The sequence below is a fragment of the Rhineura floridana genome, chromosome 2 (genome assembly GCF_030035675.1).
Source record: "Rhineura floridana isolate rRhiFlo1 chromosome 2, rRhiFlo1.hap2, whole genome shotgun sequence".
Classification (NCBI taxonomy): Eukaryota; Metazoa; Chordata; class Lepidosauria; order Squamata; family Rhineuridae; genus Rhineura; species Rhineura floridana.
In genome coordinates, this window is record NC_084481.1 from 225,637,390 (window position 1) to 225,650,905 (window position 13,516).

General features: G+C 44.3%; 1 protein-coding gene across 2 annotated transcripts in view; it reads left to right on the forward strand.

Moving 5' to 3' along the window:
- Positions 1 to 13,516, forward strand: part of KCNH5 (potassium voltage-gated channel subfamily H member 5) — a 282,255-nt gene that overhangs the window by 29,083 nt on the left and 239,656 nt on the right. For both annotated transcript variants that reach the window (XM_061613287.1, XM_061613288.1), the window contains exons 3-4: positions 1,954 to 2,060; positions 8,711 to 8,839. In XM_061613287.1, coding sequence (XP_061469271.1) covers positions 1,954 to 2,060; positions 8,711 to 8,839 — 236 coding nt within the window. The remainder of the gene's footprint in view (positions 1 to 1,953; positions 2,061 to 8,710; positions 8,840 to 13,516) is intronic.

Consider the following 13,516-nt stretch of genomic DNA (forward strand, 5'->3'; position numbering starts at 1 on the left):
TAGGCCTGTCCTCCATGAATTTCTCTAATCTTCTTTTAAAGCCGTCCAAGCTGGTGGCCATTACTGCATCTTGTGGGAGCAAATTCCATAGTTTAACTATGCGCTGAGTAAAGAAGCACTTCCTTTTGTCTGTCCTGAATCTTCCAACATTCAGCTTCTTTGAATGTCCACGAGTTCTAGTATTATGAGAGAGGGAGAAGAACTTTTCTCTATCCACTTTCTCAATGCCATGCATAATTTTATACACTTCTATCATGTCTCCTCTGACCCGCAATTTAATCTTGGCTATATATCCAAGCTTGAGCCTTTGAGCTTTGCTGTTAACCCACAAAGAAATATCTGTGCCTTCCCCTTCAACTGGAATCTGAAATGCCCCCCTCCCCACATCAAATCTTAAAGTCAAAGCTGACTGGGATGTGCTGTGTGGCACTAGCTTCCCAGTGTGAGGTGACACCCCCCTCTGTACCAGTCTCTTTTCCTCCCTCCATATTTTGAAGAGGGTTTTTTTTGGGGGGGGCACACCTAAAATAAGCAATTCCTGTGGTGCTAGTAGGGATCTTGGACAGCAGTAGGACCCTCACCCAAATGACAGTTCCCAGGAGTCTTTGGAGGAAAGCCACATGGTAATTAAACTGGTGGAAGTCTATGATTGAGCTGTGCCATTATCAAAGGTGCTATGGACTTTGAAGAAGCATGATCATCCCCTTGATCATTCTGGTTGCCCTCTTCTGAACCTTTTCCAACTCTAGAATATCCTTTTTGAGATGAGGCGACCAGAACTGTACACAGTATTCCAAATGCGGCCGCACCATAGATTTATACAACGGCATTATGATATCGGCTGTTTTATTTTCAGTACCTTTCCTAATTATCGCTAGCACTTTCCATGAGGAGCAACATACAACTAACCTATCCTATTTTTTACATCATGCTAATTCTGATGGTACTAACATGTGTTTTCCATGTCAAATTATATGAAGATAATATTTTCTGCCCTCTTTTGGGGTGAGGTGGGGTGGGGAGTAGGGTTTAGGCTTTCCACAGAATAGCTGGCCACTGAGGGTCTGGATATATTACAACCATATATAGTGGCAGCTGATGGTGACTCTTGGATATCACTGATTCATAGGGTCACCATAAGTCATAATCAACTTGAAGGCACATAACAACAACAATGGTGACCTGGCTCCCGACCAGAGAAGCAGACACAGGACTCAACGACTGGGTTTTGCACAGTTTTATTCTGGAGGTTAGCACAAGAACATAGCATCAAAACATACTAGGCATGAATCAGGACTTGCATTTTTGTTCTGTTGTAAGCTACTTTGAGCATATTTATATGGAAAAGTGGCATACAAATTTAAATAATAAAAATAAAATAATAAATACTTCAAGGAAGGCTGCTGCACCATATGCCGTAAGCAGCCCATGGAAGCAAACAAATCTACCCAAGATAATCAAAGATAAGAGAGAGTCGGAATTCATTCTTGAAGCTCTGTCTATAAATGTGTGGCATTTGGAAGGATGCTTCAGCTTCCTGGTACTTGATGAGATACTATCCATTTTATCACGTTGAGCCCTGTGTGTGTCTTGCACGGGGGTTTCAGGAAATAAAGCTTTTACGTATTGTCAGCTCTGTCTCTCTGTTCTTCTTCCTCTTTTTTAAAGCAACGGATTATTGAAAGTATACCCAGAGTGTCACTTAAATTGAAAGCTATACGGCAGCGATGTAAATCCTTCTCTCCGCAAAGGAGCCCGGCGCCATTGTTTGCTTTGCAGGGTTTCATAACAATTGTGCAACTGTAAATGTTGAACAAAACAAGGTTTAAATCACAGCTAAGCTTACATAGTTTGCAATTATGCTATTGTCCAAACCATAAATATGTCTCTAAAGGTGGCGTTCTTGTTTGCTTATGAAACCAATGAGAATGTTCTCTCTTTTTCTGTCTCCAGTTTTATGTATGGGGAACTCACAGACAAGAAAACCATTGAGAAAGTCAGACAGACATTTGACAACTATGAGTCAAACTGCTTTGAAATCCTCTTGTACAAGAAAAACAGTACGTATGAATATGAAATCATAAACAGCTTGTTGCCTTTGAAATAATATTTATCACCCTTCCCCAGCCCCCAGATGTGCTGGACTCTAGCTCCCATCAGCCTCATGCAGCATGTTCCATGGTCCGGGCTGATAGGAGTTGTAGTCCGACAACATCTGGAGGGCACCAGGTTGGCAAACACTGAACTTCATAGTCTGTGAGTACCGTGGGATGCTTAAAGTTAGTGGTGTCACCGGTGGTGTAGTCATCCAGGGTCTTACCTTTTTGGAAGCAGGGTTCCTGCAGAGTCTTATCCAGTGAGCCAATCAGCTTGAAAGCAGAGTGTGTTAGCCCCTGAGCAGAGTCTTCTAACATGCTTCCTTGTCCTTTCCTGCTGATTGGGGCCAATCGGAGTAAAAGGAGGTGAGGAAGCCATCAAGAAGACTCTTTTCAGTAGCTAACACTCTCCTCTTTCATGCTTATTGGCTCCTAGGGATGGCTGTGGTTGTGGGAGAAGGCATTCACATTCTCAACCCAGCAGCAAAAAAGGGGGGAGGGGTGTGGCTGTGAAAGGATCCTGCATGTCTCAATTTGCCACTACGCTACTGGGTGTCACTGAAATCCATTATTTACTTGGTGCGGGATGTGAATTTGTTTCGTTCATAACATTTGGACAGAGCTTGGAAAAGTTACTTTTTTGAACTACAACTCCCATCAGCTCCAGCCAGCATGGCCACTGGATTGGGCTGATGGTAGTTCAAAAACGTAACTTTTCCAAGTTCTGCATTTGGAGGGATTGCAAACTGGATGTTGTTCCTCTGGAATATCTTTCTCCAGTTCAGAATAGAAAATGGAATGATGCATCTGCGCAGAGAATCCTTTTTGACTTAAATCTGTTGTTAGTCCAAAAACCCTGGGCACTGATTCATAGTCACGCAGAACTAAAGAGATGCCTGAACACTTGTAATTACTGAGCCATTTCCAAATTGAGCAGAGGGGAGTTTCCTTTGCTCTTCCCTAGATAAAAGTGCTTGTTCGCTGATCCTTGTCAGGTGCTCTTGGGTGCGTGCCCTTCGATGAAAGAAGAACCTGCTGGTCCATCTAGTCCTGCCCCCCATGTGATGTTTGAGGGCACCACAAAACCCTCAGACAACCCCCTTGGCACATGCCAAGACCCATGCCCCTCCTAATTTTTAAAAATTGAGATGTTTGTGCCTTTTTTGGTGTTGTTTGGTGGGGGTGGTTGCCGGCTTTTTTGGGGTCTCTGCTTTTTTTTTTTTTTTGCAGGGGTAGGCATTTTGCCTTTTTGGGGAGGAGGTTCTGAGCATCACCAGTTTTCTTTTGTGAAATGGGTATTTTATGCTAGTTTCTTAGATTTCTGAGCTCCAAAAAGGTTAGCAACCCCGCTTGTCCCACATCACCTTTCCTCTGGGGCTTCCATGTGCATGACATGGAGGCAATAGCCCCCACATTGTTTCTCCCCAGTAGCTGGTAGCCAGAGGCATACTCCCTCTGATCCTACAAGTCGCACAGAGCCATCATAACTAAGGGTTTATTCACATGGGAGCTACACTTCATATTAACGACACCGTTTTTGCTATCGTGATAGATTTGCAAGGTTCACACTCCCTACCTTCCAGTCCGCTGTTTTCCATTCACACTAGTCGGTGTGCCTCTGGAAACGTTTAGTATTGCTGTTTCCTTGTGGCCTTGCCCCCAATTTTACATGTTTACTCCCTCCAGAGTATTGATATTGCTAATGGAGAATGGGAGGGTTTTTTTTGGTCAGTTTCATTGTTTTTTGTCAATTGCAGGCCTCTCTCAGCTGAAGCCAGGAGAGCATTGGGATGCAATTGACATGAAACTATATGAAACTGATTAGAGGGGGGAGTGAGTGAAAGGTAAAGTAGGCAGTGGCTGCCGCAGCTTTTGCAGGCGGCAGAGAAAGAGGGAGCCAGTGATGGGGCATAAGAGAGCCCACCCACTAAAAAAACATAGAAGCAAAGCACCTACATGGAGGAGTGCAGCGAAGCTGAGACAGTTTCCTTTTTGCATTATAATTGGATTGGGTTGATATGGATTTAAAGGGGGAAACTGTGTTCTAGCTTCTGCTTGCCTGGAATGTCATGTGAACCATGCAGATTACAAAGGGATGCAAGTAGCACCACACACACACGAAATTGCCGTGTGGATGAGCTCTAATAGACTTTTCTGTCAGGAATTTGTTTAATTCCCCTCTTGAAGCCACCTCAGCTAGTGTCCTTCACCAACAAATTCCATAGGAACCTAGGCATCAAACCAGGAGTTATACTGAGTCACACCATTGGTTCATCTAGCTCAGTATTGTCTACATTGACTGGCAGAGGCTCTTCAAGGTTTCAGGTAGGATCTCTCCCAGCCCTACCTGGAGATGCCGGGGATTGAACCTGGGACCTTCTGCATACAAAATGGATGCTTTACCATTGAGCTACAGCCCTTTCCCATAGTTTAACTATGCAGTGTGTGCAATACTTCCTTTTCTGTGTTCTGAATCTCCCACCGTTCGACTTCATTGGATCGCCTTTCCATTATGAGAGAGGGAGTAAAAACCTCCGTCTATTTTCTCTACCCCACGTATAATTTTATATATCTCTTTCATGCCCCCTGATTGTGTGTGTGTGGGGGGGGAGTGTGCGGATGGGGTAAAGTTAGAAGACAAAGCTTGAAAACTTTTGGAACTGGCCTTCAATGGAAATGCAAAGGAGACTCAAGGCTCTGACCATGTAAGGCTGTCCAGAACATAGGGCCTTGCCTTATGTGAGGTCAGAGTATTTGTCAGTCTGGTCCCATCTTGTCTACTCTGGCTGGCAGCAGCTTTCCTGTATTTGGGGAAGGGACATGGCTCAGTGATACAGCATCTGTTTTGCATGCAAAAGGTCACAAGTTCAATCCCTGGCACCAGGTAGGGCTGGGGGCGAACCCTGCCTGACACCTTGGAGAGCTGCTGCCACTCAGTGTACTGAGCTAGGTGGGCCAATGGTCTGACTCAGGATAAGGCAGCTTGCTGTATTCCGAGTCCTGGGCAGGTGTCTTTCCGACCTCCTGCCTACCTGATCCTTTGAAACCTGGAGATGGCAGGAAATGAATCTGAGATGTTCTGTACGAAAAACCAGTGCTCTGCCACTGAGTTGCTGCGTCCCTCCATGCTTTACAGTGTCTCCCAATTTAAACCATCACTTCAAACACTTAGATAAATCCTCGAGGTGCCCTTTCCTGGCCCCTGCAGCAACCTAGTCCTTTGCATTTCTGCTAGCCTGCTCTTTCGTCAGAGCTGCCCACCTGAGTGCCCTTGTACATGTGAGGCCAGATCTCCTGGGGCGGGTCATCTGGGTCAGCCACGCCAATCACATCCTTAAGTGCTGTCATTCTTTTCTTTCCAGCTGGATACGTAGCAGGAGCCTGATGTTAACAAACACATGTGCAACGTCTTTCTGCAGGCTGGCTTTGTTAAAAGCCAGCAAGTTTGGGGCCTCGTGAACTCAGCAACTGCAGATGTTTACATGTAACCTTGCTCTCTTTCAAAGGGACTTTCTCCTGGGTGGACAGCCTTAGGCCCAGGGGCTAAATGGGGCCCTCCAGGCCTCTCCGTCTAGCTCTTTTATTTTATTTTATTTATTTATTTTATTTATTCATTTTATTAAATTTCTATACTGCCCCATAGCCGAAGCTCTCTGGGCGGTTTACAACATAAAAGTCAATATACAATGTACAATATACAATTCATATTTGGTACAATTGAAAAGGAAAAAATACATCACATTTGAAATAAACATAAAATGAGAAAATGGAAATGGACTGCCTTCAAGTCGATCCCAACCTATGGCGACCCTACGAATAGGGTTTTCCTGGTGAGCGGTATTCAGAGGGGGTTTACCATTGCCTTCCTCTGAGGCTGAGAGGCAGTGACTGGCCCAAGGTCAGCCAGAGAGCTTCATGGGTGTGTGGGGATTCGAAGCCTGGTCTCCCAGGCAGAGCTTGGAAAAGTTACTTTTTTGAACTACAGTTCCCATCAGCCCAATCCAGTGGCCATGCTGGCTGGGGCGGATGGGAGTTGTAGTTCAAAAAAAGTATCTTTTCCAAGCTCTGCTCCCAGGTCCTAGTCCAACACCTTAACCACTACACCACTCTCACTCTCTAAATAAACATAACTAAACAATAAATCTCAACAATGTACATAACATAATAACAAAATAAATAAAACAAACCAAATATAACGATTATAAAAATATCTAAAAATATTCTCGTGTCCCATTGTGCTTCTCCCCATCTAACCCCACCTTCTATAACCAATAGCACCATAAACCTTTCTTCCATTGTCTTCTGACTCCGACAACCCCAAGACGACTCCAGATGTGAGCTAAGCTCTTGAAGCTCTCCCTCGGCTGCACCCCCTCCCCAGTCACAATCTGTCCTCTCCAGCCACGCCCTTCACTGGAGCTGCTCCTTGAGTGTTTTTGCCTAGTTGGAAAGTTTCTTTCAGCTCTTATAATGACTCTTAGTTGCTGGGTGGAGGATAGAGAGGGCTGTGTGAGTGGGGGTGGAAACTAGCCTCTGGTACAAAGGTAAAATTTACATTAGTTGTTCCCTCCGGTTTTGGAGAGGTAGTGATGGCTTTAGAAATTCATGGAGGATAAGGCTGTCAATGGCTATGAGCTCAATGGCTATATTCTACCTCCACTGTCAGAGGCAGTATGTCTCGGAATGCCAGTTGCTGGGAATTGCACATGGGGAGAACAATGATGCACTCATGTACTGTTTTCAGGCTTCCTATTGGGGCCTCTTGTTGCCCATTCTGAGAACAGGATGCTGGACTAGACGGGCCTTTGGCCTGATCCAGCACGGCTCTTCTGATGTTCCCACCCACCACTGGCATGTGGCCCTCAGAAGGTTGCCCAGAAGGGAATGTGGCCCTTGGCTGAAAAAGCCAAGATAGATAGGCCATCTTCATAGGGTGCCATATGTTTTACTTTACAGTAGAACATCTGGCCTAAGTGTGGTTTAAAGGCTTGGTAATTCCTGGTCTTTATACAAAGCTCCGTTCTCTTTCATAAAGAGGTTCTCCTGATAAGCCATCTTCACGACCAGATGCTGGTTTTTCCTCAGGAAGGAATGACCTCCTCCTGCTTTTGCAAGTCCAGCCCTCGGTACTGTGCTATGCACAGATTTCAGATCTCTGACAACTGCTGGAAACAGAAATGCTGGGCTGGATGGGCCTTTGGTCTGACCCAGCAAGGCTCTTTCTTTGTTCTTATGTTTGTGACATTCGCCAACCATAACCCCAGTCTCAACCACCAACTCACACCTATTTGCATGGCCAGCAACCAATGCAACTTACGGTAAAGAACAAAAGGAGGCAAAGACTGCCATGTAGAGCAGGTCTTGGATGTGAAGGCTCAAGAATGGTTAGGAGAATACAGAGCTGAGCAACCAGCAGCACCACAGCACCACAGCTTTACTGACTGGAAACACAGCAGATTAAAAATAAAGGATGTGGGGGTGAGGGGAAACAGAGACAAGAGGCCCCAACTAACAGAGAGGGAGAGGTGGGAGGAACCAGGAAGAAAAGAGAAGTGGGATAAAGGCAGCTGGGATGGATCTTGGCCCACCTACAGAGCGATATGCTACGGACCCAAATATATGGTCACCTTTTCAAGCGTATTTCCATTTAGCGAACTCAAAATCATTATTGCCACCACCTAGCTAAGGTAAGTGTGGGGAACCTTTGCCCCTCCAGATGTTACTACAACTCTCATTGGCTCCAGAAAACACGGCCCATGGCCAGGGATGATGGGAGTTGCAGTTCAGCAACATCTGGAGGCCCCCTGGAGGTTCACTACTCCTAAGCTAAGATTGTGGTCTGTTGAATGTATCTTTAAGAGGCCTGTAATGGTACCATCCAGGTTGCCCTCTGGTGCTTCCTTGGTGTGGCATTGTCCCACTAGGCATGGCTCTCATATGTTCTATCTTTGTGCTTGTCTGTGCATACTGGAGTGAGCAGGAGACTGTCTAGGCCGCTCTGCCTTGCTGGTTGTGACGGGCGTGTCCCTGTCAGTGGAGGCTGCTCCATTAGGGCAAATGGGGGACTGCCCCACCACCCCCAGCCAGCCCTCAACTGCCTGTCTTCTTCCTTGCAGTCAGTCCAGGGGGTGGCACTGCCTGTCAGTTTCCTCCTCCTTTGCCTAAGCTTTGCTCTTCTAGAACTCAACAGAGACAAGGGTGGGGACAAAACTAGAATGAGTTGGCTCTGGCTCCACCTACTGTTGGTCTTCCTGCCTTCCACTCTACCAGTCCCAATGGGCACTGGCCGCCACTGGTTCCCAAGTATTGTTCCTAATAAAAAGGATGCTGTTTCTCGGCCTACCTGCCTCTGTGGGGTATTGGCCTGAGAGTCAAGTCCACTGGAGCATGGGAGGTCCTGGAGTCCACCCCCAAAGAGAGGCTATTATCAGGTTATGCGCTGTTAGCTCCCTTGTGCTCTGTTCAGCTCTCCCACTCTGTTCAATGAGAATGAGTTTTAGCGTAGAGTAGAACAATAAGCAACAATCATGATTATGTGCCTGTCTTTGTATTCTGATTTTGCTCAACACAACGACAGTGTTTATTTTATGTCCTCTTTTTTGTTTTCATTACAGGAACACCTGTTTGGTTTTACATGCAGATTGCACCAATAAGAAACGAGCATGACAAAGTCGTTTTATTCCTCTGCACTTTTAAAGATATCACTTTATTCAAGCAACCCATTGAAGATGATTCCACCAAAGGTAATTTTTGTAAAGGAATATGTTTATAGGCGTGTCAAAGCGATTGTGGAGATTGGAGATGAATCTAGCTTGATTTATGCATTAATGTGTGTGTGGCACTTATGGGTTCAAGCCAGAGTGGGGTGGGGCTTCTTTCTCCACCCAGGACACTGCATAGCTCTACCATGCGTTGAATGTGGTTCTCTGTCAGAGAACGTCTAGCTCAGAGTATGGGAAACCTTTGGCCTTCCAGATGATGCTGAACTACAACTCCCATCATCTCTGACCATTTGCTAAATTGGCTGGGGATGATGGGAATTGTAGTCCAACCACATCTGGGGACCCACGGTCGAACAACACTGCTCTAGTCGCTTTTTTGAAGGAGTTCCCTTGCAGACAACAGTTCTCAAAGTGTAGCCATCAGAGGGTGCAGCCTGCTCCAGCTTCAAACTATGAGTGCACTACACATCAGTAATGCGTGAACAGAATCAAATAGATCTTCTATCTTTCTGTCCTGAAAGTACTATAAATAAAGTCTCTACTTCAGCTTGCAAAGGGAAAACAGATGTATTCCTTTCTTCTTCTTTGCCCAGCCCAATTCCAAGACAGATTAAAGAAGTTTACACATATCAAGACGATTTAGAATCAGCAAACTCAAGCTACAATCCTATGCAGACTTGAGAAAAGGTGTCCCTCCCCCACGATGGGTGATGCTGCTGGGCAAAATGAACTAATGGTCTCTAGGGACGGGGGAGAAATTCGATTCAGTTTGCATTTAAAGCCAATTCTATCAAATTCACACTTTCCGAAACAATAGGAGAATTGAAACCCAGCCATCCTTCAAAATTTGCACTTATCTGAATTTTGTGAAGCAGTTTTCCAACCAATGTTTACAAAAATGCATATATTAGGGTAAAGTGTACATATATACGTGAAAATAACATAAAATGCATTATATTAGGAGACATTGCTTGCAAAAATGTGTACATTAGTCAAAACTGATAAAAAGGATTTTTTTTTATAAAAAATTGCAAATTGCTGCAGAAATGTGAAGAATTGAATTAAAGATTGAAAAAAATGAGCAACGGAGAGAACTGAAACTACAGATCCTTCCATTCCTAGTCTGGTCCAACATGTGACAGCTTTCATTAGAGAAACTGGTCCATATTTTACCAGTATCTAAGAGATGCAGCTTTATTTTGTCAAACATTGTCAGACATTGCCTTCTGGCATATGCATAATTCATCTTCTGTCTCTTCCAAACAACATTGCCACACACACAGACTTTCCAGCTGAGTTTTTTTGGAATTATGAACCACAAAGATACATGAATTACAATGATCCTGGGAAATGTAAGAATCTGAGAGAAGGGGGACAATGGGAAGGTGCTAGAGTGAAGCATCACTCAGAATATTTAGCTGGGAAAGCCACATTTTATTTTAAAAAAGATGCAAAGATATTTTTTTTCTTGGGGCCGCAAGATTCGTATAAAATACATAAGCAAAATGTCACAATCTCACATTAGCCAAGGAATGTATAAATATGAGGCAGTGTTCATTATTCACAGAAAGAGTAAGTTTCAGTAAAAAACAATTCAATGGAAGTAAAATATTGATGCTAGCGTTCAGGAGACTCTGTGTCCCATTGTCTTCTGCTATGCTGCCAGGACATTGCAATGTTTCAGGCTCTCAAGAATCCATGGCATTTGGGAGTATTATTTCAGATCATTAAATAGGGATAGTGAACCTTTGGCCCTCTGGATGAATAGTCAGACTTGGGATGTTCCACTGCGCAGTGGCAGACCAGTTGGTGCTGTACATACAGAGAACTCCACCGCAGAGGCTAGTCCATAGGGCAAATGAGGCACTGCCCTCAGGCAGCCCCCACTTGCCTTCCTTCTCACCTATATCCAGGGGGTGGCAGCACCATCTGCCAGCTTCCTCCTCCCTAGACTTAGCATTGCCCTTGTAGAACCCAGCAGGGAGGAGGATGGGGATAGAGACAGAAAGAGCTGACTCCGCCTGCCATTAACCTTGGCTCCACCTACTGTTGGCCTTTCTGCCTTCCGCCCTGCTAATCTCAATGGGCATCAGCCACCACTGAGTCTTAAGTATTAGGATGAAGAAGACCTTTGTGTACAAATGGGTTGAGCAGCTAATTCCTGTTTCAGCCTCACTGCTGCTCAACTATAGGTCCATTCTGTTCCATTTTGTATGTGTGAGCGTGTCTGTTTTTAAGAATGCACAAAAAGTCTACATTTACAGTAGGTGATATTCTATGCTAGTCCTACTCAGAGTAGACCCAGTGAAGTTAATGGAGATGTCTAGCTTAGTTTAATTAATTTCCATGGTTCTGCTCTGAGTAGGACTTAATTGCCTACAGCCTATTACATGCAATTTGTATGCCCCTTTTTCTTAATGCACTTCTAAAATGTAAAGTTCACTGCCTCTCAGCGTCAGAGGAAAGCAATGGTAAACCCCCTCTGAATACCGCTTACCATGAAAACCCTATTCATAGGGTTGCCATAAGTCAGGATCGACTTGAAGGCAGTCCATTTTTCAAAATGTACACACTTTTCAATGATTTTCAGTGCATTACTCCAGAAAACATGCATTTTGTAACTTTTACATAAAATATGCATTTTTGTGCATACTTTGTCCGCACCGAAACTGCACAAAATCCAGAGATGTGTGCAATCCACTTGGGGGTTGTGCTTGGCAATCTGATTCAATTCACATTTAAGGTGAACCTACCAAATTCGTGCTTTTAGAAACAGTGTGTTAATTGAAACTGCCATCCTTTGACATTTGCAATTCTCTGAATTTTGTAGCACAGTTCTCCAGCCAAGCCATGTGTACAGAAATGTATATGCTAAGGGAAAGTGTGCATAAAAGTACATACATTTATGAGAATAACATAGCAAAATGCATTCTATTTGTGAACATTGCTTTGCAGAAATGCATTATATTCGGAAAAATTGCTTTGCAAAAATGTGTGTATTGGGAAAGTTGCATACAAACGTGTACATTAGAAGAAATGCCACTGAAATGAATGTTCATGAGGGCGTTAAAAAACAAATCACGAATCGATGCATAAATGTGGAGAACTGAATTTAAGGTTGGAAAAATGAGAAACCAAGAGTAACAGATTCACCCATCCCTTTCTGGGAGTAAGGTTCACTGGACTCAATAGGACTGACCTCTGAATAGACATGCATAGGATTGCATAGTAAAAGTTTTGAAACTGGTGCATCGGTGAAACATATGCGGCCCTACTTATTAGCATCATTTTTTAATCTAAGAGAGCTGGTCTGATTCCTCCCATACAACTGCAAGCATCCTCAAGAAATAATCTGATGCGTGTGAGAGGAAAAGATTTATATGTATCCAACTTGTATTTCTTCCAAACATTCACAATTTCTGCTTTGATACTCCTCCAAAAAGCCTTCAAGGGAGAAGACTGATGGCATAAGAGGATTTTGCTGGACCAATAATGGGAGAATATTGATCCCAAACTCCTAGCCTTGCCTTAATAAAGATAGTACTTGGAAATAACTCAGGTCTTGATCTCTTCTTTACCCAGGCAAGTTTTAAGGGAATAAGAACATAAGAATAGCTTATACCCCAGGAATCTTTGTAAAGGTCCTTTATGAGCCAACAGCCTAAAAATACAGTATTAGCCATGTAACATGCTACTGATTATGCAAGTAGTTTTTCTATATTGAGAATTATTGTGTTTATATAGCAGAGGTGGGGAGCCTTTTCCAGCAGAGATCTAATGTCCCTCATGGCTAATTTTCCAAGGCCGCATGCTAGTAATGGGCAGGGCTAATGCAAACAGTGGGCGGGGCTATCTGGCACATAGTTTATCTTGCGCTCTCTGTCTCTTTGTCTCTCACATACACATGCAATCATACACTTCAACACACAGGCACAGGCACAATCCATCCTCACACCTAACACATGGCCATTCATGCACATGCGCGTCTGCACACACCCCATTCATGCATTCTTTCTTTCTTTCTGTCTCACACGCAGGCACACACTCACATATCCCCCCTTCCTCTAGCAATAAGTCTTTAAAAACTATTTTTAGCTTTTTTTCAAGACTAATTGCTGGAGGGGGTGACTGTGTCTCCAGGAGGGGGGTTACCCTTCCCTCTCCAGCTGCAATCTCCATAAAAAGTGTACCCCCCCTAAAGTAGCAATGGGAGCTAATCGGAATATTTTTCAAGCCTAATTGTCGTGCATGGGGGGATTTTTGCTGGTTGTGATTGTGATTTGCTTTAATTGTTTTAAATACTGGATTTTAAACTGTTGTAACCCACCCTGGGACCTGCTGGTGAAGGGTGGGAAATAAAATGAATAACATCATCATCATCATTAACAACCCTTCCCTCCCCAGCTGCAATTCTCTCTCAGAACGCCTCTGAGTGGCAATTAGACTTGAAAACATCATTTCATTGACTCCAGTGGAAGGCTATTTTCATGTTTAATTGCCACGTGGGACCCTGTTGTGGGTGGGTGTGTTGCAGCGCACAGAAAGGGAAAGGTTAATTCTTACCTTGCCAGCTGTGACTGCCCCAAAATGGCAATTAGATTTGAAAATTTCCATCGGAGCCAGGGCCGGCGCCAGGCATGACTGGGGCCCTGGCCATCAACCTGCCCTGGGCCTGTGGCACCGTAGCCCAACCTCCCC